General features: G+C 59.2%; 2 protein-coding genes across 7 annotated transcripts; both read right to left on the bottom strand.

The window, feature by feature from the left end:
• Positions 1-691: 691 nt before the first annotated feature.
• LOC118979494 (zinc finger and SCAN domain-containing protein 2) lies at positions 692-5,759 on the bottom strand. Its single transcript, XM_037035564.1, has 4 exons — positions 5,558-5,759; positions 2,985-3,889; positions 2,732-2,866; positions 692-1,433 (listed from the first exon to the last, which is right to left on the bottom strand). The coding sequence occupies exon 2, from the start codon at positions 3,859-3,861 to the stop codon at positions 3,247-3,249; it is 615 nt and encodes a 204-aa protein (XP_036891459.1). The 5' UTR covers positions 3,862-3,889; positions 5,558-5,759; the 3' UTR covers positions 692-1,433; positions 2,732-2,866; positions 2,985-3,246.
• A 6,933-nt stretch (positions 5,760-12,692) lies between these two features.
• On the bottom strand, positions 12,693-27,397 carry ZNF775 (zinc finger protein 775). Of its 6 annotated transcripts, none has more exons than XM_037035558.1 (3): positions 27,290-27,397; positions 19,917-19,988; positions 12,693-15,066 (listed from the first exon to the last, which is right to left on the bottom strand). In XM_037035558.1, exons 2-3 carry the CDS (start codon positions 19,945-19,947, stop codon positions 13,457-13,459), a joined length of 1,641 nt encoding a protein of 546 aa, XP_036891453.1. In that variant the 5' UTR covers positions 19,948-19,988; positions 27,290-27,397; the 3' UTR covers positions 12,693-13,456. The 6 variants fall into 6 exon arrangements, with proteins under 6 accessions (XP_036891453.1, XP_036891456.1, XP_036891455.1 ...); XM_037035561.1 differs by having other exon boundaries at positions 12,693-15,063; XM_037035560.1 differs by lacking the exon at positions 27,290-27,397 and adding an exon at positions 26,497-27,213.
• Positions 27,398-27,726: the final 329 nt, after the last annotated feature.

Genomic DNA, 27,726 nt, shown 5'->3' with positions numbered 1-27,726 from the left:
ACCCTGACCACACCCAGCCCGGCCCTGAGACCCGCCCCCGCCACCTAAACCCAAGGCCTACGTGACCCCCACAACTCAAAGCCATGGGCTTTGATCTCAATGCTGTGACGAAAGGCCTCTCCCCTAAATGCAACCAGCTTTGCGAAGTCTGGCTGTCGCCAAAAACCCACCCAGCCCTGGTGGGTCACACCTCTTCTGATAGGCAGTTCATACTAGGGAGGCCAGGAAGCTAGCTCCAGGCCAACTGCTCAGGCACCATGACCGAGGAGTCTGGCCTGTGCTGGTGGACACCGGGGACACACAGAAGCCCCTCGGGCAGCCTCTCTCCCTGCCTGCCTGGAGCTGGCTGGCACCAGGGGCAAGACTGTGTCTCCCTCCCCAGCCTTCCCCGCCATGCTTGGCTGAGGCTGAACACCTGGGCATGGCCCCCAGACGTAGGATTCCTTCTCCCTGGGGCTGACTCGGCCCAAACTGCTGCTTCACCCAGCGTCCACACAAGGTCCAGCTTTCTCCTGGTGAGCCAGAGCCCAGGGCTGCACCAGGAGGCCTGCAGCCTGGTCCACAGAGCCAGCAACCCTGAACAGGGAAGAGCAAGGCCAGGCCAGGGTGCCTCTAGCAACATCTGGGGAGGGATGGAGGCTCCACAACCCTGAGGCCCTATTCCTTAGATCTGGAAGAATAGAGTCACTAAGAGGGTCCCCTCCTCAGAGTTCTTTATTCCCAAACAAGGGAAAGAGGACCAGCGGGGGAGGGAAGAATGCTACTGTATGGTGGTCCCTTTGGGTCAGGTAAGGACAGGGTGGCAGGTTGGGGCCTGGGGCTGTGGTGCCAGCCTGGAGTCCAGGAGCTCCTGGTGTTGCTGGTAGGTTCTTGCATCTCTGTGAGCATGTGTGTTTTCCTGGGGAGCAGGTCCATAACCTTTGTCAGCTCCTCGAAGGGCTCCACGCCCCCAGGGGTGGGAAGAACCTCTGCTGAAAGGCTAGTGGAGGCTGCTCCTGTGGTTCACACTGGGAAGGCTGTGCCTCCAGAGCCCGGTCTGCTAGCAGTGCACTGTGTGCTGTCAGGCCGGCCACCTCCCAGCTCTGGAGGGCCAGGCAGGGGTGGAGGAGCCAGCTCTCCACATAGGCGTGGTCCCTGCTGCCACACGAAAGTGGTCTGTGGCCAGACAGCCAGGCAGCCAGGGCAAGCTCTTCCCTGGACTGGACTCCCGTCCTTCCCAGGGGGTCAGTCTGTCTTCCCACCAGGGAACAGAACCTGCCCCCAATTCTGGACTCCACCAGTCCCGTTTGCTGTCACTGCGGAGCACCTCCCAAGGTAGGTCTTCTTAGGGTGCGTGTCCTCATGCTGGGGTGCAGGCCCCCAAGGTCCCCACTCCTGGTGCCTGTGCCCAGATGTGCCTTGCACACTGCCCAGAGGTCCTGCCCACTCCACATCTGTTCACGGAGACAGAGGCCAGGGTCAGGTCCAGGGCCATGACCCAGCCCTGCCTGGCCACCCCTCTGGGGCCAGGAAAGGGTAGTCAGGTGGGCCACCTGTACCGGTCCTCGGGCACCAGGATTACTAATCCATCTAACAGATGAGGTGACTTCACTTCAGGGCACTTTGGTGACTGACAGGCCCCGGATGTCCCTGTTCCCAGTATAATCTCTCAATCTCTGCTACTAAGCAGTGGAGCACGTTGCCACAGCCACCTAGAGGTGGCAGGCAGAGGGTCCCAGAGCAAAGCCCTGAGGGAGGCCAGAGGGCAGGGCAGGACCAGGCCTACCGCACTGAGCACAGCACCGGGCCTGGGATCGGATTCTGTGAGCAAAGATCCTCTCCCAGCCCCGGCGTCCTTCCTCCCCACCCACCACTGAGGGTGCCATGTCCCCTTCAGGGTGGCCACTCCACCCAGGGATGCCCCTGCCCAAGCTCCCCACGCGGTCCCCGGTCACATCCCTGCATGCTCACTCTCTGTTCCCCATCAGTGAGAGCCTCCCTAAGGGAGGTGGGGTGGAGACGAGGGTCTGGGGGTTCAGAAGCCAAAATAGGACCTGAGCTTGCACCGCAGTCCCACTAAGTGCATTGGGGCCAGTTGGGATGAGCCTCAGTTTCCTCATCCTTCGAATGGCTGAAGAGGCCCATGTCTCAGAGCGCCACAGCGGGCTCAGAGGCCCCAGGGAAGCCTGGCTGTGCCCATTCTCACGGCACGCCCTTGGTCCAGCCTCCTAGGTGAGGAAGGCCTTGGGCTCTGACCCTTGAGCTCCTGCTCATCCCACTGCGGCCCAGCCTCGAAGAGCCTCCAGTTCTTGAACTGGCTGCCTGAGGTTGCTGCGCCCTTTTTAGTGTCTCCTCGCCCTGGCCACAGAGTCCTTTGCAGGGCAGATGTGATCCTCTGCTATCAGAGGTGGGATAGCACCCCTGCTCTCCCTGGGGCCCCTCTCTCCATCCCCAGGACCTAGTTCAAACTAATAAATGGCCTTAGGTGACACCAGTGACTACCCCCCACCCCTGCACTTTATAGTCTGTCCCCTATGATGGCCCTCATGCCCCTGGGTGAGCACCAGGTGTGGCACCTTCGGGGACAAGGCTTGTGTCTGCGCCCGCCTCCGGAGAGCCCAGCCCAGCACCACACAATGCCTGGCACACAGCGGTGTTCAAAACTGGCTCTGGACCAGCCACACCCCCCTCTCTGATCTAGTAACGGTGATTACAACCCTCACCACACCCCTCAGGCTTAGCCCCCACTTACAGATGAGCAGACTGAGACATGAAGTGAAATGACTTCCCACGGGCGCCAGATGGTACGTTCTGAAGCTGGGAGACCTGGGCCTGGGCGCTGGGGAGAGTGGCCACCTCCACCTGGCTTTCCTCCTCCCTGACAGCTCTGCGAAGGAAAGTGTAGTAAGTAGCTGGTCACAGAGACCTACATCAGACCAGCGAGCCCCCACCCCCACCCGCCTCCCTCCCAACAAGACTGGCAGCGGCTTTGACTTGGGTCTCACCTGCTCTTTCCAGGCCTGGCCATCCTGAGGAGGAAAACCAGCGCAGGGGCCCAGAGCAGCCCTGTGCAGCCAGCCCCAGCATCCGTGGGGAGGAGCAAAAGAAAGCCATGGAGCAGGGTGGCCCACTCCTCCAAGACCCCCAGCCAGCCTTCCCCATCTCCCGGGATCCCATCCAGAGGGGGGACCGCAGCCCAGTGCCACCTCCAGGGCTCAAGGATGCGGCTCGGGGTCGGGAAACAGCCGGCCCCAGGCCAGGCGCGCATCATAGCACGCGGCCTAAATGGGCGGCCGCCGGGCCCTCGGGCCCGTGGCCGTGGCTTCGCTGGTGGGTCTTGAGCGAGCCCTCGCGCGCGAAGCTCTTGCCGCAGCGGGCGCAGAAGTAGGGCCGCCGCTCCCCGAAGACGCCGGGGCGGCGCGGGTGCGGGGCCGGCATGCGCGCGTGGGTGCGCTGGTGGTTGAGCAGGAAGCGCGGCTCGCGGAAGCAGCGGCCACACTGCGCGCACTGGTGCGGCTTCTCGCCGCTGTGGATGCGCTGGTGCGTGAGCAGGTTCTGCTTGAGGCTGAAGCAGCGCCCGCACTCGGGGCACGGGAAGGGGCGCTCTCCCGTGTGAGTGCGCTGATGCACCTCGAGGTTGTGCTTGACGCTGAAGGCCTTGCCGCACTCGGGGCACACGAAGGAGGCCGCGCGGCCTGCCCCGGCGTGCGCCTTCTGGTGCCGCACCAGGCTGGGCTGCTGCGAGAAGGTCTGGCCACACAGCGGGCAGCGGTGGGACTGCTCCTCCGCGGGGTGGTGGATGACCAGGCCTCGCTCGTCCCCTAGACCTTCTTCCCCGTCCCCCGTAGGGGACCCGCCCCCTGAGGACGCCAGCTCGGTCATGGGCACTCCCAGCTGCAATCACCAGGCCCTGGGGAGACAGAAGCAGAGAGGGGAGTCAGGCGGGACCCCAGCCTCAGGTCAGAGACTCCTCTGTCCTCGCACTGCTTCCAACATCCGCCCCTTCACAGTCTTGTTCAGACCAGCGTTCCTCTCCTAGATGCCCTTCTTTCTCCTCTACCCCTCCATCACATCCTGCCCCTCCTTCAGGCCCTTCTGGAGTGCCACCTCCTCCTGGAAGCCTTCCATGACCCCACGTGGCCCTATCCTGTGCCCCTCACTGGTCACACTGCATTTGTGTCAGGCCACCTTGTCTTCTTGCCTGTGAGCTCCTCAAGGACAGAGCTGCCTCCGCCTTCATCCCCAGCACCGCGCACCGTGCCAGTGGTACAGGCATTGCACAAATGCTGATGGGTAATATCCAGGGGCTCCTCGAATTACAAGTTACCCTGCACCTGGGCACATCTCATCTCTCCACCCCGCTTCTCAAGGAGCAGGCAGGGAGGTGCACCCCAACCTGTAGGGAAGGGTAGCGAATGATTTAAAGATTTTTTTTTTTTTTGCAAAGCTCAAAGGAAGAAACAAAACAAACGCCCTTGAACCTGAAAGTAGCCTCAGTTAAATACTCAAGGCAGCAGCTCTTTGTTTAGCAAAATGAGGCCTGGGAGAGGCCCTTTGCAAGTCATGAAACAAGAGTGTGAGCTGGGGAGCATGGGGGTGGGGGCCGTCTCAGCTCCACTCCTCTCCAGGTCCCCACAGCAAGGCCTGGCCCAGGCTGAGCTGCGCTCAGTACGAAACAAGCACCCCCCAAGGAGTGCAGCTCTGTCCATCCACACTGGTTCTCCTAATGGTTCTCCACCCCACAGCCACTGTGTGGCTCTTGAATTGTTTCCCACTGTCCTTGCAACAGTCCTGAGGAAGGGGCAGGGCTCACCCAACCCCAGTTTATGGATGAGATGGGGAAACTGAAGCTCAGTGAAGTCAACTGACTTGCCCAAGGTGAGGCAGGACTAAGCCCTCATTGCTTGATTCACAGTCGAAAGCTCATCTCAGTGCCCTAGCTGGCTGCTCACCAAAGACACTCCCCTCAAAATAGACAACAAGACCACAGCCATCATCCCAGCCACGGCAGAGCCATCGATACCCAAAGGGCCACTGCTCCCATAGGGCACCGTCTGCTGCCACCACCCCCGTGCCCCCAAATACCCTGAGCTCCTGCTCCTCCTGCAGAGCACTGAGGGGGGCTCCATCAAGAGGGCGGGAGCTGGCCACTCCCCAGCCCTCCCCCACTCCAGCGGGGAAGCTGGCCGGCCCTTCCCCTGGACCTGCGTGCAGCCTCTGCACACTTGCAGATCCCACTGCTTACTGCGGCCCCAGTCCCTCTGCAGAGGGGGCCTCCGAGACGCACCCTCTGCCCCACCCCCGCACCCTCGGGCCTGGGTGGAGCCCCCTGCAGAGGGGCACAGTACTACTTGCAGTAAACCCACCCTCCCCACAAGTGTTTCCCCAAGCGGCTGCACTGACATATGCAAAGGCAGATCATCACAGAACCCTTGGCCAATCTCAGCCTGGCCTTGTCACTGGGCAGCCTTCCCTCTCTCCCCAGTCACAGCCCTAACCAAGACCCGGCCCGCCGAGAGGGTCCAAGGCCGCGCCCCCACCCCCACCCCCAAGTTTCTCCATCCTGTCCCACACTCACAGCCCAGGCTGCACCCCTGTTCCTCCGGTCTCCACCAGTGACTCTTTCCTCTAGAGTCTGTGCTGCCCAACGCAAATACGGTAACTCGCCCGCAGCGACTCCCGCGCCCCTTCTCCCTCGCCCCCATAAAGACGGCCAGCCTCCCACACCGCTGTTCTTATCAAACAGCTGTGTGAATCAGAAGAGCTGACCCCACCCACCCGACCCCGCTTTCCCCGCGCACAACCGTGCCAACTCCTGAGGCCTGAGTGACCCCAGAGGAATATGGTAAACTCTGCGTCGCAACCCCACCCCTCTGAAAACACGCAGGCCTCCCACCCTGCTGCCGCAACCCACCCCACCCCTCTGCAAGCCCCGGCTCCCTTAGGAAATGAATGCAACCCGCCCCCACCCCCCGCACCTCCCACTCCCACAGCGCTCCGGGGGAATCACGCAACCCTGGAAAAATACGTAATTAAATCGCAGCGCTCCCCACTCCCGGAAAGGGCCTGCGCAGCTCCCAGCAAATACGGTAGCGCGCCCGCAGTGACCCGCCCCCAAGGGTCCGGCACTGGCCTAGATAAATACGGTAACCTCCCGCCGCGGCCCCAGCCCCGCCGGCCCGGGACTCACGTGGCGCCGCCTCCCGAGCCCTCCACTCCGCCGCCGCACCGCAGTCGCCCCAGTCGCTGCAGCCGCACAGCAGCCCCGTGAGGCTGGGAGGTCTAACTCGCCCACAGCCCGGCTGGCAGAGAAAGGAGGGCTTCGAGCCCTGCGCCCGCCGCCCAGGAGAGGGAGCCAGGTCGGGGCTGGTTCCGGGAATGTCACCCCAAGTTCCCCAGCCCCCGTGCCCCAGCCATTCCCATCTCAGGATTCCTAAGGCCCCAGTTCAGCAGGCAGCACCTCGTCCTGAGGCGGAGCTCCCCTAGATGGGCCCACCAACTGCCCCAGCGCCTAGGAAAGGAGTCTGGAGGTTGGAAATAGAAGCCTTCCCTTGCAGGAGAGTGAAGGGGGTGAAGACAGCCTTTGGGGCACGGGCGGGGGTGGGGGGGGGTGGGGGGCGGGTAGCCGGCAGCTTTGCCAAAGCCTACCACCTGTGTGCCAGGTCGAAAGAAATCACACCCTATTGTCCCCTCCTCCTCAAAAGTGGGCCCAGGGATAACTCATACAAGACCCGGCCTAACACCCAGGGGTGGCAGCTGGTGTGGGTAGGGCCCAGCTGAATTCCGGTTCCCAACTGTCGTTAAGTGGGGCGCCTTACCTATACACCCCTTGTCTTTTTTACAAAGCCCTTCCCGGGCTGTTCTCCCGTGGGAGCTTCCCAACACCGTGTGCCGTCTAGGTTATACAGGTGTTATTTTCCCATTTCATAGATGGGAAAATAAAACCAAACGAAGGCACCGAATGGCTTCCCCACGGCCGGGACCCAGCTGCCTGAGTGGCAGAAAGCCCAGCCAGGAAGTCAGGCCCACCCCCTGCCCCAGCAAACTGTCCCCAACCACAATGGTACTGAGACCCCAAAACAGAAACCTGGTGTGACACCCGAGATCGGAAGTGATGATCTTGTCCCAAGTGAGAAAATGCCTCAGGATCTGCATGTCGTGATAAAGAAACGGAGCCCCGATAGGGAAGAGATGGTTTAAAGCCAAAGGCGCTAGAGGGACTAGCCTTCTGCTCCGTGGCCCCTCCGTAGCTGCCAGGTCCGGGAGCAGTTGGGGTTCCGAGGGGCCCAGGCAGTTGAGATTCCGCAGGGCAGGGTTCCCAACAGCAGACGGGGATGTGGCTGTCCAGGGGACATTCTCCCAACCTCACGAGGTCCCCACCACCACCCCTGAGAGCCTGAGAGCTGAAAGTCAGGGTCAACCGGGCAGAAAACCACACCCTACTCCCCATCCCAGACCAGAAGGTCAGCATTCACAGGTTGCCCCATGGACTGCCTCTCCCAGAAGGTCCACCCTGGTCACCCTCAGCCTCTTGAAGACTGGAGCCCCCTGTCCACACTGCTCCAGAGGCCCCTGACTGAGGCATGTGGGATTTCATGAGTCAGATGCCCCAAGGAGACTAGAATTTCAAATAGAGGCAACAGAGGGAATTCCAGGAGCCCAAGAACTGAGTCCAGCAGGAGGGATGGTGCCCAGGGCCAAGGGTAGAGTTTCCATGACATCGACAGCACGACCCCTAACCACAGGTGACACCCCACAGCCACCCTGTGCCCGGGTGCTGGAGCTCTGCTCACGGGACAGCCAGCCTCCCAGCTCCAGGTCGTGTTGGAAGACCTGTCATCGGCTAGAGTGGCCAGCAGTCATCTCTGCTGCAGGCTAAATGGGGACACTTATAAATGACCAGGTGTTCAAAAGCAAAATCAATAATATACCTGAGAATGTCGCCCATATTTTTAGGAGCATTTTCTAGATGAGCTGTGCCAAAATAGAAAGGAAAGGCACACAGCTGGGCGGGGGCAGGGCAGGCTGACAAGCCCACCTGAAACTCATCCCCACCCCAGTGGGAAAGCCAGGCGCGGCCAAGGGCTCCAGGAGGCCTCCCTTCTCTGCCCCAGTGTTTCCACTCCGTGTCTGTGGGTCATACACAGGCCCTTCTCCTGTGCATTGCTGAGCACAATAGAATGGCCACGTGGGAACGTGGTGGAAACGCACCCATGCTTCTTCCTACAGGCAGGGCCAGTGGCCAGGGTGGCGGTCACCACTGCTCCGAAAGGTTTGTGGACCAGCAGGACTGGGGATCCCTAACAAAGGCCTGAGCTGCTCATCACCACAGGGCCCAGAGAACAGATGGCCCGAAGACCCCTGGTGGGCAGAGGGACCCTGCACTGTATCCCCCCGCCCCAAATGTGGGGGCGTACCAGAGGAACAGCCACCACCCTGAGTGCCCCACCGGACAGCCACTCCCAGCTGCCCGGATTGGACCTGATCACTAACATCCCTCTCCTTGTGCCAACTTGAGATTGGGATCCAGTGCACTTTTGTTTTCCCACCAGGCTGTGAGCTTCAAAGAGCATGGGCTGTGTTTTCAGCATCTCTGGATCCCAAATGCCCAGCATATCTAGACCCTCGGTCCACGTCTGCTGAGTGAGCATACGCACACACGTCTGCAAGTGACCCCAAGAGCTGCGGCAGCAGGCCAGGGTGCTGATGCGTGGAAGGAATGAGGAGCAGCGGGCAGAACTGCACCCCAGACATAGCGTCAGGCTGGAAAACCTGCAGAGACCCAGGGACAGGTGTGGGGCCCCGAGTGTGAGGTCGCATCAGCTCCGAAGTTCTCTTTCCTCCCAACTAAAACCCCAGACATGACCTATGGCATCAGTTCAGCCCAGCCTTTCAGCTTGCAGCAGACCTACTGACCCCTAGGGGTGGGGAATGGTGTGTCCCCTCCAGGGACTGAGTCTGTTTGGGGAACCCCTTTCCTATTCTGTCCACAGTACAACTCCCACTTCTGCCAATGCTGTGCAGGCAGCAATGGTGACAATGATGTCATCACCATAATGACAACAGCCACCACGTATTGAGTTCCTGCTCTGTGCCAGGCGCTGTAGGACGCACTTTAAGTAGGTTACTTGCCTGAGTCTCACAGCTTCAATGACAAAGCCAGAATCCAGCCCCAGAACTACCTGACTTCATCCACCATTCCCACTGACAAAAGAAAGCTCTTTCTACATTTGGGGGAGGGGGAGCGAGGGGGCAGGGAGAGACGACCTTTCTGCTACTTCTCAGCAGGAGCGAAATTCCTAGGCCTATACTGTCCAATCGCCATATGAGGCTGTTTTGAATTTAAATTAATTCAGCACAAATAAAATTTAAAATTCAGTTCTTCAGCTAATTAGCCACTTTTAAAATAATTGTTTATTGTTTTTAGAAAGAGAGAGAGAAACGTCAATGTGTTGTTCCACTTATTTATTTATTCACTGCTTTGTTCTTGTATGTGCCCTGACCAGAGATGACGCCCGGCACACATATTGGACAGCACACAGAAGACACTTCCGTGGTGGCAGAAAGTTCTGCTGGACCAGCGGGTCTAGCACCTCCCCCTGCGACCTGAGTGACCTAGGAGACACCTTTCTCTCTCACCCCAGGGCACAAGCTACCGGACACCATCCGTTCCCCTCTCTGCTGCTCGATGGTCCATGACCAGTGGTATGGGAGAGCACACTATTTTCAGCCCCAGTGCCGCTCCTCATGACAGAAGGTCAAGGATGTTTCCTGACCAAACCCGACTACTTAAGAAAGATAAAGTCTCAGCGGCATCCCTCACTCAGCGCAGGCAGGCACTCAAGGCCAAGTCCCTACTGGTCCCACTCCCTCCAGGTTCAGGGTTCCCTGTGGTGCTGGGCAGCATCCCCTCGCCTGGGCCTCTAAGCCCTCTCTCTCTGGGGCTGGGTGGTGGCGAACCAATCCCTCCCAAGGGGGCTGACTTGAAGTTCACGGTGTTTGCTAGAGCACAGCCATTTCCCCGAGGACCTAAGTCATTTGTTCGGCTCCCAGCCTGCCCTTAACACTGAACACAAGGCTCCCCGGTAGACCCGCACCTACCCGGCCACAGACAGGATATAGGTCCTTCAGATTTTTATGTCTTTACTCATGACAGCATCTGTTCCCCTCGGCCACCTCTAATCTCAGCGTGCTCCTGAGCATTTTGAATTATGAACCACCAGGATAGGTCTGAACTTCTTGTCTTTGATTTAACAATGTGCCTCTTCCTGAATATTCTGTGACCTAGTTTCATTATTTTAAAGTGAAAGGCAATGGAAATGGAAGTTGACGAGGCCAGGGCTCCCTTGGAAGAGCCTGTGATCGGGATAGTAGATGAGGCAGAGGCTAACAGGAGGCTAGGACCCGCCAGTCCACTGGCAACATGGCCTGGTGAACGAGTGCCGCCATCCCCATCCCCCTCTCCTGTATCACTGCCACTGAGCTCGCTGCCCTGCAGGGGGGCTAAAGGAGATGAACATGCCAGCCTCGCCGAGAGGGCCAGGACCGGGCCCACTTGTTCAGGACCTGACCGTACTGGTTATTCCAAGGCGTGTGTGTATTCAAGCAATTTTTGGTGAGGGTCTGCGAGCTCCTGCCGGGAAGAGATGGAATTGCAGGCCACCAAAATCCATATTTTGAAGCCCTGCCCCCTAACGTGATGGCCATTTGGCGGTGGGGCCTTGGCGAGGCAGTTAGGTATGCATGAAGCTGTGAGTGTGGGCTGCTCCCGATGAGCTCAGCGTCGCTGTAAGGAGGAGAGAGACCAGAGCACTGTGGCCCGGAGCTCTCTCCCGCACCCCACCTCCATGTAAGGACACAGAAAAGGTGGTCATTTTCAAGGCAGAACAAGCCCTCACCAGGACCCAAATCTGCCGGCACCTTGTCTGCGACTTCCCAGCCTCCAGACCGTGTGATTTGAGTCAGCCGCCCCGGCCGACTGTCCCAGCCGACTACTCCAGGGGCTCACTCTTCACAGCGTCCCAGAAGTCCGACAGTGCCTGTCACACACCAGGCTTGGTTTGTGGTTCAGTGCCATGTCACGTGGCAGTGAACCACAAACCAAGCCTGGTGTGTGACAGGCACTGTCGGACTTGCTCCCCTAACCTGGTCAGTGGGGGCATGCACCTCAGTAATGCTTCATCCTGATGGATGTGGCTGTGTCCTCACTGTGACCCAAAGCACCATTTGCAAAAGGATCGGTCACCTGGGGTCAGGGAATGGCCATTCTCGACTCTGCTTAGAGGGAAAGGCTGCAATTAGGCCTCATTAACCCTGAGTCCTACCAGCAGGCCTGTTTGACATGACATGATGGCTGAATGCAGGCCACAAACGGAAGATGACACCAGCTATGGCACAGAAACTCCCCAGCCTGTTTCTGCAGGATCCGCCTGCCCAGCCCCTCAGGCACCCGACTCCACGGGCTCCAGTGTTTCTGCGGGTCCATTCTTGCAGACTGTGGCTCTCTAGAGGCATGGTACTCCAGGATGCCTTCCTGGAGGAGGTGGGCTCGTTCAAGTCAGCAAAGCAGCAGCAAATGACTCTTGAGCCTTTGCCAAGGTTAAAGTAGGTTTTTTTTACAATAATTTTTTCTTAAGATTTTATTTATTTATGTATCTTTAGAGGGGAATGAGAGAGGGAGAGAAACATCAATGTATGGTTGCCTTTCGTGCGTCCCCTGCTGGGAGTTGGCCTGCAGGGAACCAGCCTGCAACCCAGGCATGTGCCTTGACTAGGAACTGAACCACGATCCTCTAGGTTCACAGGCCTGTGCTCAATCCACTGAGCTACACCAGCCAGGGCTAGGTTAAAGCAGGTTTTGATGAGGCCCTTGGCCTCTCTGAGCAGCTGAGCAGCGGAGGTGGTAGGGGGAGGGGCCAGGCAGGCATGGCAGAGAGGGAGGAGCTTCTAGAGCCCGTGAGGGTCAGAGAGGGGGCCTAGGAAAACCTTTCTGATTTAGCTTCCGGCTGGTCCTGAGAGCTGACCTCTCTGATGGGCACACCCTCCCCAGCTATAAGGTGTCGCACACATGGTGTGTGTGTGACCCAAGACATGACCACAAGTCGGAGCCCTAGCTGAATGCTAATCTCTTACCAGTGCCATACTACCCAGGCTCGCCTAATTATCGTCTCCACGCATCTTTCTGTGATGCTGCAGTTGGAGCTCCCGCCGGCTGAAAGGGGCTGCACAGACCCTGGACAGGGCGGGCAGAGCCAGGGTGAACGCAGCCGCTCCTGGAGGAGGCTCGTCTCTGGAGTCACAGCCCCTCCCACCCGCTGCCCCAAAAGCCCGAGGCAGGCAGACACAGTTCATCCTCCCACAGAATCTTCGAGGTACTCCCCTTTTACTCCCACCCACCCAACCCTGGCACCCCAACTCCCACCCTTCTCTACAGTTCCCTCCCCTCCTGAGGGAAGACGCTGCAGCCCTGGGTTCTTCTGTCAGCACCAGGGCTCCAGCCGCCCCTGCTTTGGAAATGCCTGAGGAGCGACAGGTGGAGGGGTGTGTGGGAAGTGATCACACTGCAGGAAGAAGGGAAAAAGCACTAGGCACGGGAGCTGCTGAGTTCCCGGCCAACACTCCCGATTCTGGTCCTGGGCAAACGGACCCCTCAGAGCCCTGCCAGACCAGGAGTTCAGGAAAGGAAGCATAAAAAAAGACAAGGAGACCACACAAGACCATCCATCCTTCATTTTTCCCTCTGCAACACAGCCACTGATGCCAGCCAGCCATCTGGCATGCCCCAGCCCACAGGGCGGAACTGCACACCAGCTCTTCCCAGCTGCAGGCCCCTCCCCAGGCCACCGAACCTCAGCTGAGACCACCCACTTTGTGGCCCAGACCCTGACCATCACACACACTAGTCCAAGGGATACGGCCACAGCACAGCGGGGCACTCAGGGTTGAGAACCAGAGAACCACTCACTCCTGCCAAAGCTCTGTGCTGAATGGCCAGGCACTGCCGAGGCACTGGGGGCACACCTGCCCCTACCCAGCCACAGCTGCCAGCTTTGACCCTTGTATCACAAGTCTGTTGAGGTTCCAGCACCAGGACGGCCCCCGAGCCATGCCAAGTATGACAGGCTGGTGTTAGAGCTGGCAGTTCAGACCCCGGGCGGTGTCACACGGGGAAGCCTCTCCCAGAGTCCCCAGCAGGCCTGCACCCAGGGCCCAGGGGCTGGGGTCCCACCTAGGAGGTGTCAAGCTGGCCCTCCACCCACATCAGGCTCCAGGGTGAGGGATGTCTGATCTCAACGCTCCCTTGGCCTACCGGACCTTTTGCAGACCCCCTTTGGGATGCTTCTGGAATTCTGCTATCAGGCCCTCGGAGCCTTTCCATAGGGTCACACTCCCTGGGGTTGTGAAAGCCACCATTCTGGCCACTCCCCACTGGTACCCCTGCTCACACCCCTCGCGGGTCCCCTTGGGTCCAGGTGCACTAAAGCTCCTCCTCTTTGACGCTGGGAGTGGGTGCCAGGGTCCCTCGGTGCACGCGCTGGTGCTTGAGCAGGTGCTGCTTCTGGCTGAAGCCTCGGCCACAGGCAGCACATAGGTAGGGCCGCTCGCCTGTATGATTGCGCCGGTGCCGCGTCAGGTTGGGCTTCTGGCTGAAGCAGCGGCCGCACTCTGGGCACGGGTAGGGCCGCTCGCCCGTGTGGATGCGCTGGTGGATGGTGAGTGCTGACCACCATGAAAAGCTCTTGCCACACTCGCTGCAGATGAATGGGCGCTGCTCCCCGGTCCCGGGCGGGTCTGCCCGCATGCCGCCCCACCGCACGTCCCCGGATCCCCGGGCCGCTGGAGCGCTGCACGGTGGTGTCGATCGGCCTGGGACAACCTGGGTCTGTGGCTCGTCACCCAGCACCGTAGGCCCAGGGTACAGCATCCGGGCAGTGGTGGTACCCTCGTGCACACGCTGGTGGGCCCGCAGCGCCGCGCGGCTGGAGCAGGTCTGGCCGCAGCTGGGGCAGCGAGCAGCCTGGGCGCCGGGCAGATGCGTGCGCTGGTGCTTGAGCAGGTGTTGCTTCTGGCGGAAGCTGCGGCCACAGTGCAGGCAGGGGTGCGGCCGCTCGCCCGTGTGGTTGCGAAGGTGCCGCGTCAGGTTGGGCTTCTGACTGAAGCGGCGGCCGCACTCGGGGCACGGGTAGGGCCGCTCGCCGGTGTGGATGCGCCGGTGGATGTTCAGCGACGACCACCACGTGAAGCTCTTACCACATTCGCTGCAGATGAACTGGCGCTGCTCGCCCTGCCCGGCAGCCCGGGTGGCTGCGGGGACGTCGGTCTGGGGCCTCACCTGGCGCCACCAGCCCTGGCAGAGCCCCAGCCACGCCCACTCTGGACGCCCCCTTGGCGTCCCGGGGTGCAGGCAACAGCCTCGGTGGGCCGCAGCGCCCTGGAGCAGCTCGGAGAGCCTAGCGCGGGCGCCCTGGCGGTCCCGGGCATGAGTGCGCTGGTGGATGCGGAGGCCCACCTGGTGGCGGAAGCAGCGCTCGCACTCCGGGCACGAGTAGGTGGTGGGCCGGGAGTGGGTCTTCTGGTGCTTGAGCAGGTGCTGCTTCTGGCTGAAGCGCCGAGCGCACTCTGGGCAGCAGAAGGGCCGCTGGCCCAAGTGCTGCTGCTGGTGGCGCGCCAGGTTGGGCTTCTGGCTGAAGCTCTTGCCACACTTGCCGCATGGGTACGGCTTCTCCCCGGTGTGCGTGCGCCGGTGGATCTTCAGGGATGACCACCAGCTGAACCTCTTCCCACAGTCCAGACACACGAAGTGACCCTCGCCAGCAGAAAAAGCAGGGCTCAGGGGGCCGGGGGCTGCCCCTGGAATGCGGGCAGCCAACCCCACGTCCTGCTCAGTGGCAGGGGTCCACCTGGGACCCCCAGTCTCCTCCTGTCCCACCAAGGACCGGGTCTTCCCCATGGTCTGGCATGGCCGGAGGCCCAGGGGCCGCTGGAAAATGTTCTCCTTATCCTTCTTGGAAGGCGCGGCCGGTGGCGCCAGGGTCTGCAGCAGCCTCTCCTGCTTCTCTTGCTTGATCTTCACCACCAGCCCTCCTGCTGCCAGACAAAGGGAGAGAGGACAGGGAGTCAGTCACTGCTCACAGAGGTGGGGGGAATGACTCACCAGGACGGCAGAGCACAGCAGAAAATAAGCCTAGGGAGGAGAGGAAGTGGGTGGGAAGGAGGGAGAGTAGGACAGGGGCAGGCTGGGGTCTGGAGGGCAGAAGTAGGAAAGCGCAGGCAAGGGAAGCGAAGCCAAGCTGCTGCCAGGGACAGCCGGTTGGCCCTGCTCTGCCTGAGGCCCGGTGCGGTCTTTCCACCCGAGAGCAGGACATGGCCACGTTCAAACGTCTTGTGCTTTTTCTGAGGACCCTCCACACTAAAGTGAGCCTATGCCCAGTTCCTCCGTGGCTGGGTGGCCCAGGCCCACATCCATGCTGGGCCCTCCCCGGGGCGGCGGCTACAGCACGCGAGCACCTCGCCTGCTTGGTCCCTGGAAGTTTGGTGACCTCACTTTTCTTCAACAAAACCAAGAATGAGAAAGTCGGCCGGAAAGGTCTCATGACCCTGAACAGGTGCCGCCTCATGCTTGTACTAAACCTAGTCCCCTTACTCCCTGGCACCCTGCACGCAGGCTGCTCCGGTCTGCAGGGGCGCTCTGTCCACTGGCTCATGGACATCGGCCTGATGGGACAGGTCTGCTGCAGACACGAAATACACACTAAGTGAGTCCTTTTATACCAAGTTCAACAGCTGGCAGAACTCATGGACAGGGCAGGTGCCAGGGTCGTGGGCCCTTCCAGAGGGCACTGTGATTGGAAGGGGGTGGTGGGGGGACTTCCGGGTTCTGGCAACGGTCCCTTTCTCGATCTGGGCCGGTTACAGGGGCCTGTTCATGTCATAAGGGTTTACAGGGCTCGCCACCTATGTGCTCCACATCCGAAAAAGTTTATATTCAATAAAAAGTAGGTAAAATGAAACAGTTGTGGACAAAGAGAGAGAAGCTCTAAACAACAGGTTCCAATACTGAAATGACAAGAAAATAAGCCCAAGGGAGTAGGAGGAAGGAACTAAGAAAGAAGACAGCAGAGATCAGAAAATAGGAATAAAGGACTCTGAAAATCCTAAAACATTGTCATATCAATTTGAAAAATCTACACAAAGTAGATGGTGTTGAGAATATCAATGAACAAAACTGACTCCAGCATAGGTAGCAAACAAGTCTATATAAACTGAAGAAACTGAAGAGGAGGCTGAAGTTCTCCCTTGCAAATGGGCAACAGGCTGCTCAACTGTATGAACAGCTTCCACGACAGCCCAGGGGCGGGACTGTCCCCAGCTTACATAAACCGTGACCATGACGAGGAGGGCAGGACGGGAGGGGGCCTACAAGCTAGCAGGATCCAGTGCCCCAATGAGACAAGGTGGAGTAGGCGGGAAATTACAAGGTTATCGCTCTTTGAAAGTGGACACAAAGAACGAACACAAATCATCAGCCAAGCAGGTCCAGCAGCGTCCAAAGAACAGCGTGCCGTGACCTTGCCGGCATCTTCCCCGGGAAGCAGAGTTGGCTCCATGTAACTCAGGACATTAGGTGTCAAAAGGTGGAAAAGCTTGTGCTACCTCGACAGGTGCAAAAAAGTCATACAGCAAACTTCAACGGCACCTCTGGAGGGAGAGGAGGAAGACGAGGAGGGAGGAGGGAGGCAGGCTCTCCACAGACCAGGCACACACGGAACTGCTCTCGGGCTGACAATGACGCTGTTCTAGAAACTGCGGCAATGTCATGACCGAAGGCAGAGCTTACACACCCATTCGAGTCGGGAACAAGAGAGAAGGCCACCGCCACTCTTTGGCACGGCCCTTGAGGGACCAGCCGAAGTGTAAGGGGAAAAAGAAAAATGGATGAATGTTAGGGAGGAAAACGATCATTGGCTGATCGTGATTCACCTAGAATGTGCACGGAAATCTATGGACAACGTGTCAGAAATAAGAGTTTTGGCAGGACAGTCAGATACAAAAACATGTAATCAATCATAAATTTTTAAAAATGGCAGTGAAGCTATAAAATAACTGGGAATGGCTTTATTGGAGGGATTAAGAGCATGTCAGTGAAAAGACAGATATTTCTAGGTGACAAGAAGCCCTTCACTCCAAAACCATGTCTAAACTCTGTGATCCTAAATAAATCATAAAATTTACAATCTGCCTAAGTCACCCAGAAAATTCTAAAAATGAGAAAGGGAGATTGTGGCTTGTACAACATTAAAAGCTACAATGTTAGCACCACACATCTATCAGAATGCCTGAACTCCGAAACCCGGTCCCCACCGCATGCTGGCGAGGACGGGACACAGGGACTCGCACTGACGGCTGGCGGGCACGTGAAATGGGGCGGCCCCTTTGGAACCAACAGGTCACGGTTTCTCACAAAACTAAACACACTCTAACTGCATGACCCAGTGTCGTCATGTTCCTTAGTATCTACCCCAAAGTAGTTTAAAATTTATGTCCACACAAAGAAACTGCAGATGGCTATTCATAGCAGCTTTATTTTAGTTGTTCAAACTTAGAAGAGCCCTGGCTGGTGTAGCTCAGTGGATTGAGTGTGGGCTGCGAACCAAAGGGTCACTGGTTTGATTCCCAGTCAGGGCACATGCCTGGGTTGCGGGCCAGCTCCCCAGTGGGGGGCGTGTGAGAGGCAACCACACATTGATGTTTCTCTCCCTCTCTTTCTCCCTCACTTCCCCTCTCTCTAGAAATAAATAAATAAAACCTTTAAAAAAAAACTTAAAAGAAACCAAGATATCCCTCAGCAGGTGAGTGGATAAATAAACTATAGTACAGCCCTGACCAGTGTGGCTCAGTGGGTTGGAGTGTCATCCCACAAAGTGCAACGTCGCCGGTTCGATTCCCATTCAGGGCACATGCCTGGTCCCTGGTAGGTGCTGTGTACAGAGGCAACAGATTGAAGTTTCTCTCACATCAATGTTTCTCTCCCTCTCTTTCTCCCTCCTTTCCCCTCTCTCTAAAAATAAATAAATCTTGACAAGGGAATATTTACTCAGCACTAAAATGAAATGAACTATCAAAGCCATGAAAAGTCATGGAGGAAACGTCAATGCATTTCACCAGGTGAAAGAAGCTGACCTGGAAAGCCCACGTCCTGTGTGACTCCAACTACGTGACACCTGGGGAAGGTGGCCCAACGTGGCTGGGCTGTGTGAGGAGGCCCTGGAGCCTGGAGACCGTGTGTGTGGGCCCCGTTAGGTGCGTGGGTAGGGACTTTCACGGGACACCTTCCCTTGGAATCAGGCCTGAGCTGCCTGCAGCGGGACCAGGAAACAAAGGCACTGCCTGCCCCTGCATTGTCAGAGAGAGCATCGCTTTAAAGCCATTCTACACAGTACGGATAAAAAAGCAAAGTTTTAAATAGGGAGCCATTGCTCACCGAGGCCCAAGTGTCTAGGATGATAAAAAAAAAGTTCTGCACAGGCCGTGGTGATGATGGCACAACAGTGTGAATGAGCCTAATGCTGCTAAACTGTACCCTTAATGGGGGTTTAAATGGTACATGTCATGCCCTGTGCTTCACCACAATTTATAAAAAATGTAACATTAACAAAAAAGGGAAAAGGTGCTTAATAGAGGTAAGCTCTCAGAGATCTCAAAACTGTGACCATCCAGAAAGAGCCATGCCCAGGCCCGGCCAGTGGGTAGCAGGAGATGCAGCTGCAGCCCCAGGGTGTCCCAGCCCCTAGGTGCCTCCCTTGGTGCCTCCAGGGTCCAGGCTGGTGTCTGCCACCCTCCCCTGAGACCAGCAGGCAGCCTGGAAGTGCTACAGAGGGGAGAGGGGCCCTGGCAGACTCGCCTCTCACCTACGAATTAGGGTTTCGCTCGTGAGTTTGCCTGGGACAAAGGCTCCTTCTGCTACAACGGCTGGAACTGGCTGTCCCGGGTTTTACTGTAATTATGGTAACATCAGCATCTCTCTCTCTCTCTCTCTCACACACACACACACACACACACTCTCTCTCAGCAGTCACAGCGACAGCCTGCGGGCCATGGGTGAGGGACAGACAGACTGGAAGCCCACACAGCACGCCGCCCCTCTGAGCCGGCTGCCTCGCTTCCTCTTCGCCCTGGCCCCCATGTTGGTCTCCATCTCAGATCCGAGGCAGTGATGACTGTAGAGGGAGGGGCTCTGGGGCACATGGGCAATGACTCCCCGGGAGAAGAGGGGACGTAAAGGGACCTGATGAAGTCGCTGTGCCAAGTGCTGGGAGGCAGGGATCCCAAGGAAGGACCCTGCGCCCTCTCCTAGGCCGGCACCGCTCTGCAGCTGGCTCCGCCACCCAGGGTGACAGGGCAGCCACACCCACTGGGCTGTGACAGAGGCAGTGCCAGAGGGCTGCTCCTCCTCAGATGCAGTGACCGCAGGGGACGCCTCCCACTCGCAGCAGCACCCGCCTGAGAGAACCAGACCTGAGACGGCTGTGCTTCCTCGAGACAGGCTCTAAGTGGACCCACGGGTCCTGGCCGTGACCCCTGTGTGGCCCCCGGGCCCCTGGCTTGTTCTAACCCCTGTCCAGCCCAAAGTGCTGGCTCAGTGTTTGGCCAGCACAACCACCATGAACGACTTAGCAAACACTTCGCTTTCCACCTCAGGGTGCGTGCGCACACGTGTGTGCGTGTGAATGTGTGTGTTCCCTTGCTGCCCTTTGCCGTTTTCCTAGCTCCCACCACCTGTCTTTGCCCTGTTCTTCCACATGACCCTTCAGGGTCCTGCTAGTCAGCACACTCTCAGCTACTGGTGAGGGCAGCGACTCACGCTGGGCTTCGGAGGCACACAGAAGGCAGGCCTGGGGAGGGGCTGCGGGGGCTCGTGTCCTTCCAGCTGCTCTCACCTGCACTGGCACCGGCCAGGCCGCTCTCCATCCCAGAGGCCCCTCGGCATCAGCACGGCACCCCAGCTCCGTCTGCAGGTTAGATGGGGACAAAGGAAACAGTTTTGGCCTGTGGGGCGGGGACAGAAAGGCCTCCTGGCCCTCCCAGAGCCTGTTCCTCCTCTGTCAAGAGCTTCCACACCTGCGACCTCCACTGAAACGTGCAGGAATTTTTACATCTAGCACATGCCTGCTAGGCAGGTCCAACGGCCTGATCCCCACTTTCCAAAGAGGAACCTGAGGTCACACAGACCCTCGGGCAGGTCCTGTCGGAGGCTTAGTGGTGAGTCGAGGCAAGGTCCCGGGACTCTGGCTCCCAGAGCCCAGCCAGGCTCTGAGCACCTGCAGGCCAGGACATGGGGGGCGCTGCGCAGGAGAAACTCCAAGGAGTCAGTGGTCTCACAGGCCTGCGGACACCCAGAAGGCAGGACTGTCCCTACAAAGCCACGCCCCCCCAAGTCCCTGTCTGTGTCAAGGCTCCAACGCCCGCCCCCCCCAAGAGAGCTCTCCACACAAGCCCAGGGAGCTGCAAGCCTGCAGGGCTCACCATGTTCCTTAGCGCTCACGCTGCCAGCCCAGCCTTGATAGGCTCACTGCCTGCCTGGAGCAGGACCAGGGACAGGCCGTGCAGCTGGGGCGCCTGGACTCTGCACTGGCTGCCCCTCTGCCTGGGGTGTCCTGCCCCAGATCTCTGCAGGGGACCTCGTCAAGGGGCCCCTGCAACTCATCAAGTCAGTCCCCCTTGACCCACTCTGTCTTCCAAAAGGTGTTAGCACCTAAAAATCGCCTCAGGTGGCAGAAAGGCTTTAATTCTGAGTGAGCAATTCACAAGGAACGACCAGGGCAGCCCCTCCCACATCGTCGCATCACACATGGGCTCACAAGGGCTCATGGTCTAAGACAGAAGTGGACACTGAAGGAAGGGGACCCTCATGTGTCCCCGAGGAAGAACTAAGAATGAGAGGGCAGGGGTCAGGGGACAGGAATGGGGGGCAGACGGGCCACATCCTGGGGGCCCCCTCCACCTGTGTGCTCAGGTGGGACGTCTGGAAAACAGGCCAGCCAGTGTCCTGCACACAAACCCAAAGACAGCCAAACCCAGGGAAGTCCCTCCTCGCAGATGCACCTTTCCAGGCCAGCCAGGCCACCAGCTACACCCACCCGGAGCCGTGCCTTTCCCATCTTTCACATCTGCCACCCGCCAGCCTCACCCCACCTGGTGCACCACTCGGCTGAACTGAGATGCCCAGGGACCCAGCCAGCAGGCCGCCCAGCACTGCACCCCAGCCAGGGTACAGGAGGCCACAGGGGCCGATCTGCCACCCCCCGTATTGCCCAGACTGAGCCTCTGAAGGCCGCCTGACCCTACTCGCCAATGACCTTTCCCTGCCCACCCTGCAAGCTCCATGCAGAGCAGGTCTTAGGACAGGGCCCTGGTCACCACCCTCTTCGCAGCCCCTGGCCCCCGGCCAACCCTCCCCACTCAGGGTCAGAGTGCCCTGGGGATGAGAGCCCCCTGGCCCAGAAGGCTGTCGCTGAGGCAGCTGTTGTGACGACTGCCAGACCACACAAAGCAGGGACTGTGGCCCATGGCAGGTGGGGAGGTCTGGGGCAGGGGAAAGAGACAAAGGGGCTTTGGTCTTAGCAGAAACTCGGGGGCGGGAAGGGGGTGGAGAGCAGCTGGGCTGAGGAGAAAGGCCACAGTGCGGGGCCGAGTCCAGGTCTCCCTCCCAAGCCTGGCCCCTGGACCTTCTCCACCGCCTTGCACATCTCTCTTCCCAGACTCAGGCCCCAGGTGGGGAAGAAGTGGATGGCACCTCACACGTCCTTTGTCACCTAAGCAGCGGGGACTGGCCACATGCCCTCCACCAGGAGCTGACACTTTGAGGGGCGGCATCTCCCTGCACCCCAGCCAAAGGCCCAGCTCCCAGGCCCTGCTCTCGGCCATGAGATGTCCCGCCCCCCGCAGGGCTGCCCCAGGTGTCCACCATCCACCACTGCTCACTTGTACCAACAACGCTGCCCCCCACCCAGGGAAACCATGAGCAGGAGAAAATCTTCCCCAGGGACCCCTCCCCATCTCACCGACCCCACTCCGGCCCTCGGTCGCCTGCCCCATCGGGGCTGCCATGCTTCACTACCTTTTTCTCAACCACAGCTCTCTCAACCACTGACCGGTGTATGCCACCTGGGCAAGGTGCCTCGCCCACCCTCCCCCGCCCTATCTGCCGCGTGCTCAGATCCAGCTGGCCCACCCTCTGCCCCGTCTCCTTGGTGGTGCCGGCTTCCCTGTCAGCAGGCCCACTTCTCCTCTCTGTCCTGATCCACCAGGTGAACTCACAGGTCAGACCCCAGACTGCGGCCCAGACCTGCATGGGCCACCTGAGGGGTGTCTCAGAGGCTCCCCAGCTGTGGGGGTTCTGTTCTCCTACCTCACTCACTGAGGGGAGGGGGACACTCCCCTGACACCTGGATGTTGGCCTGCCCAGACCCCAACAGGGTCAGGCGGGGCCACCAGTGCAGAGCGGCGGCTGTGCAACAAGCAGGCAGCAAGCATCGCCCACCTTGCCCCTCACAGCCCTCTCGGTGAAGAGCCCGGCTGTTTGCTCAGGGAGCCGGGACCAAACGGGACTCCCGGCCCCCCACTTTCAGGAGTCTGGCTTCTACACTCACAAGTGGTTATTTGAACTGATACAAGTAAAACTAAAAATTCAGACTCTTGATCACACTGGTCACATTTCAGGTGCTCAACAGCCACAGGGGGCTAAAGCTACATGTCCACCATCACCAAGTTCCGCTGGGCAGCCTCATGCCAGCCCGTAAGCTCCACGGAGGCAGGCCTTGCCCTGCCTGGTCCCTGTTATGCCACAAGTGCTTGGTTTAGACTGAATAAGTGAGTGAATGAATGAATGAATGAATGAAACAACTAAAGACCCGAAGAGGGGCTTCCCCGGCCCCAAGCTTCCTCACCAACAATAAACACCTGGGGAAGAGCTAAGGCTGACTGATCTTCACCAGGGAGTCCGACTTCAGCTCCCGCCAGTGGATGCTGCCTCTAAAACACAATCGCAGGCACAAGGGGAGAAACACTGGAGACACAACCTCACACACGAACACACCCACAGGCGTGCACCTCTAACAGCTACTGCAGCAAAGTGAACCGGCGCCAGAGACGCACAAGCCCAGAGACCCCACAGGAGAGCACTGCACCACTGTGTGCATGCAGGACCAGAAGTGGATCCGCCCACAGAGCCTCGGGGGCAGTGAGCCCACCCTGCCCCACAGCACCTTGGCGGACACAGAAACGTACACCCAGACTGACAAAGTGCCCCCAGGTGGCCTTGACCATCCCAACCAGCCCACTGCTCCAGGAAACACACTCAGGGAGGTGGGAGGTGGGAATGGCAATGAGGTGCCCACAGTGAGCCAGGAAGCTGCCGGCAGAGGTCACAGGTAGTGTGATGGGGACAGTCACCTGCTGGCTCACTTGAGCTAGGACCACGGGGGTGGCATGAGGCCAGTGCTGGGGTAAAGCCGGGGCGGGGGCAGAAAGCCCTACCAGCCCAGGGCACAAGAGACCCTCCCCAGGCCAGGCCCGCAGGGGTCCAGCCTCGGGGGCAACAGCAGGCCCTCCCCAGAACCCTGCCGTGAACCTGAGCCCCCGCAGGGCGGGCTGCTCAGCCCAGTCTCCCCTTGGAGGTCGAGCTCAAGTTCCAGAGTTCCAGCCCACCTATCCTAGGCAAGTCACGCCACCTCCAGGCCTCGGTTCTGGATGGAGAGGCTGACAGAAAATACCTGCTCCACAAGTTGATGCGAGCATGCAGGGAGAGCAGCCTGTGCAAACACTACCCTTTCTGAACCCCATAATCTGTGTCTCTTCCCTCCCATCATCATGGCCTGAGAACAGGCCACACCCACACCTTCTAGGTCTCCAAACACCCCCACTGCCGCTCACTCTCCCTAAACCACAATTCTTCAAGCAGCATCAAGATCTTCGGAGGCCCAGCACCCACAGAGTAACCCTGAACCCTGCCACCGAGGTGGGCTGGCCTTGCAGGAGGACGAGGTTGAGGACACAGCTTTCACGGATGGCAAACCTGCGGAGCTGGGAAGGAGCTGCTCCTGCCAGGCAGCTCATCGCCCCCAGCCCTGTGCTGGTGTGGTGGGAGCGGGGGGGGGGGGGGGGGGGGGGGGGGNTGGTGGGAGGGGGGGGGGGGGGGGCTCCTCTGGACCCATGGGGTTGCTCGACCAAGTGGAGACGCTGTGGCAAGGAGAACGGTGCCAGACAGGGTGGCTGGACTAGAAGCCTTAGAAGTTTCTGATGGCCAGAGGCTCAAAGGCTCAGCTCAGAGGAGTCACCACGGACGTAGGTGGGGGGAGGGGACCAGTGTAACCTAGTCTCCCAGGCCCATTCCACAGCCCTCAGGCCTCCCTCCAACCCCCGCACGACCAGTCCTACACAGGCCCACCAGCATGTGGCCTGTTGCCTAGCTGGCCTCTGGACAATCGGCTCCCTCTCCAGCCATCAGTCTTCTGTCCCTGGCCCCAGAGACCTCACACCTTCCTGTCATCTAGAGTTTAGGACCAAGAAGGCCGTGCAAATCAGCTGCCAAGTGACTTTAAAAGATTCTGGGAAGTCAGGGCAACTGCTGCCTGGGTCACGCTCACCAACAAACAAGCAGGCCCAGCAGTCCTGCCAGGACAGGTGAGCGTCAGCCCCACACCTAAAGGCCAGCCTCCATCCCACACCCAGCATTGGTCCACAACTGCCACAGGGTTGCCGGGCCCTGGGGTCCTGCCCAACCTTCCTCTCTGCTCCTCAAGATCAACTCCCTCCTCTCCACCCTCCTCGCTCTCAGAAAGGGCCCAGATGGGGTGGCGGTGCCGAGAGCTCAGAATGAGGTTTGCTTCTGGCAAGCCATGTGACCCAGGGCCAGCTGCTTTCCTACCCTGGGCCTCAGTTTCCCCATCTGCAAATGCAAAGAATGCTTGTTCCAGTGTACAGAAGTGACATCAAATGGGAGGAACAGTCTGAAAAGACTCAGAAATGGTAGCAAGGTGCGAAATGAATTCTTTCTCGGCTGTAGCCACTTCCCTCCCCACTCCCCACCTTGTAGGAACCTCGGTTTGCATCTACCTGCCTGCCCAGGGAACCAGGTCCACCGGCAGCCAGGTCATCCTCCTGGAGGTCCCTGATTGGACCGCAGGCCCATCGCCGTGGCACCTCCTTCCAGGACTTCTGCCTCCACCTGCTTTACATGCAAACCTTTTCTGGTACTGACCCACCCCCACCTCCCTGCCCCCGCGGCACCCCTACACCCACAGCGCCCCCACCCCACTCTTTGTCCCCTTCCATCTCCCTTTAGAAGAGAGAGCAGCCCCTACATTCCTGCACCCCAAGTCCAGGCCTCAGGAGCCTGCTGGGGCCTAGGACCCCCACTACCTGATCCGGAGGCCGGGGACAAAACCAACTGCTCCCAACACCGAGCTGGTGTCGCATTTTGATCTACAAATACTTTCCTAGTCTTTGCTGCATTCAAAGGAGCTTGGGAATAGGAGGAAGTGCTTCCTCCTTGTCAGATGAGGAAAGCTGCCCCGAGGTGACATTCTCTGCCTCAAAGCATTCTCTGCCTCAAAGAGTTGGACGTCAGGTCTCCTCCTTCTGCTCACCCTGAGCCTGCTCTTCCCTTCAGGCCCCTCCGCCCCAGGAAACCTGGGATTCCTCAGCTTAACCCTTTCCAGGGCAGGTGCGTGAGCCAAATCACCTCCACCGTGCTCTGCACTTGGCCCTGGACCTCCCTTGCCTCCTCAGAGGGGACAATGGGTCTTCATCAGCCCGTCACCTTCTCCACCCTAGCGTGCAAACCCCACAATGCAGAGGTCACTAAGTCACACCAGAGCTATTTTCAATACCTCCAGACCTCCTACTGCCCCTGCCTCAGGCCAGGCCTCCCACTTCTCTCCTGCACACTCTGACCCTTATAAGGCTTACCTTGCCCCTCCAACCAAAACTCAAAGCAATTTTCCTAAAACCACAACTTGGACATGTTTCTATTTCACTCAAAATACTTCATTCAGTGGGTCCTCAACACTTTCAAGATCAGCTAGAACTTTCTTCTCAAGACCATTTAGAGTCTGGGCTCTGCTCACCTCTCCTCACTGTACCCCAAACTGCCCCACTGTCCCACTCTGCGGCTTTCTGACCTTGCCATGCGGTGACACACCTGTGTGCAGCTCTGCAATAGTCCTGTCCAACCTGGATCAGGGATCATTGCGACAGGAAACTCTTTGGGTGTGTCTGGCTTGGTGAGGGGCCCATCTCTGGTTGACCTGTGCACCCACCACCTGGCACCACACGGCACAGTAGCAATTTGTCTGTCTCCACAATAAGACTATAAACATCTTAACACAGGAAGTGTTTCTCTCTCCCCAACACCCAGCACAAGGCTCCGTGTACTATAAACCATGGCTGACCATTTTCATAAAGGAACATTCAAATAAAAGAAACGTAAGTCTAAAACAGATTACAGAATCGCAGCACCTTAGAGTTGAAAGGAGACTGATACCCTCCGATGTCTTCATTTACCGATGAACGCAGGGGTCCAGAGAGAACTGCCTGGATGTGTCCTGTCCCTCTGTCCCCAACCCCACCCTCTGGGGCTTTGACCACACCCAACACAGGCTCTGGCTGACCAAGACCCAACTCCAGGCTAACTACAGGCTCCGTCCCAAAGGGCTGCAGCATGCTTCATCTCTATGTCCTCCACCTTTACCAGGAAGAAGCCCCCAGCTCCTACCCTACCCCAATGGCAATCTTGGCTCCTGTACCCATTTTCCTGGAATGGAGGTTTCAAGCAGAGCCCTACAAGAACGCTTCCAATTTCTGTGGTACTTCCCTCTCATTGTTCTCACCCCCATCCTTATCCACACTCATTTGCTGATTTATTAGGCGCCCATGTGTCACTCTGCTGCGAGCCCTGGGATTCCTACCCTCCAGAAGCTCGGTCTTCCTGGGAGACCGTCGGGACACTGCCCCGGCTTACCACCTGGTTCCTCCCGCTCTCACCGGCACCCTCCTGCTCTCAAGCCCTGGCCTGCAGCCCCTCCCACGCACAACCCGGGCCCTTGTCCCCACGGGCTGTGTGGGGGTGGAGAAAGTTCGGGCCGGAGCACAGGGGACTCAGGGGACCCCGAGGCCACCTCCAGCCCGGGACTGGGTGGAGGCAGCGCGGGAGGAGCGGCTGGGCAGCAGCCCCACAGCACGGTCCGTCCCTCCGCACGCCCCTCCCCGCCCGGATTCAGAGGGACTCGGAGGGAGGGGACGGGATAAATACCTTTGACTTTGAGGCTAAGGTTAACGGGAACTGCCACCGGGGGAGACTTGGGCACTGGGCTCCTGGGCCCCGCCAGACGCGGGCAGGAGGGACAGGCGCACGCTTCTGATTGGCTGGAGGGCCTGGCCATCCCCAGGGCCACCCCACCGCCTGATTGGCCGCGCCGCTCAGATGACCAGCAGGGCCCTACCGAAGAAGCCCTCGGGGCGGCCCCTTTGTTCTCAGAGCCAATAGCTGGGGTAGGCGGGCTGACCTCGCCTCCCGCGGGGCCTCGCGAGGCCCAGCGTGCTGGTAATGCTTTGGCCGGTGGGCGTGAGCCCCGGGTCCTGGCCTTCGAGGTTAGGAGGGGCGGGAAGGAGCCCAGGCACACCTCCGCTCGGGGATGGGCGGGGTGGGGGCTGTCAGGGGGAGGGGGGTGTTCGGTCCTCAGCAGACCC

Source organism: Sturnira hondurensis, unplaced genomic scaffold (genome assembly GCF_014824575.4).
Source record: "Sturnira hondurensis isolate 20B ecotype Veracruz unplaced genomic scaffold, ASM1482457v3 Scaffold0022464, whole genome shotgun sequence".
In the NCBI taxonomy this organism is placed as follows: Eukaryota; Metazoa; Chordata; class Mammalia; order Chiroptera; family Phyllostomidae; genus Sturnira; species Sturnira hondurensis.
The sequence above is the reverse complement of the archived record's forward strand: the minus strand, read 5'-3'. Positions and strand labels throughout refer to the sequence as shown.

Coding starts and splice junctions, on each gene's coding strand:
- LOC118979494 (XM_037035564.1), bottom strand. CDS start 3,861: ATGACCGAGCTGGCGTCCTCAGGGGGCGGGTCCCCTACGGGGGACGGG.
- ZNF775 (XM_037035558.1), bottom strand. CDS start 19,947: ATGGAGAGCGGCCTGGCCGGTGCCAGTGCAG. Junction 15,067..19,916: donor CCTGGCCGGTGCCAGTGCAG/GTGAGAGCAGCT, acceptor TTTGTCTGGCAG/CAGGAGGGCTGGTGGTGAAG.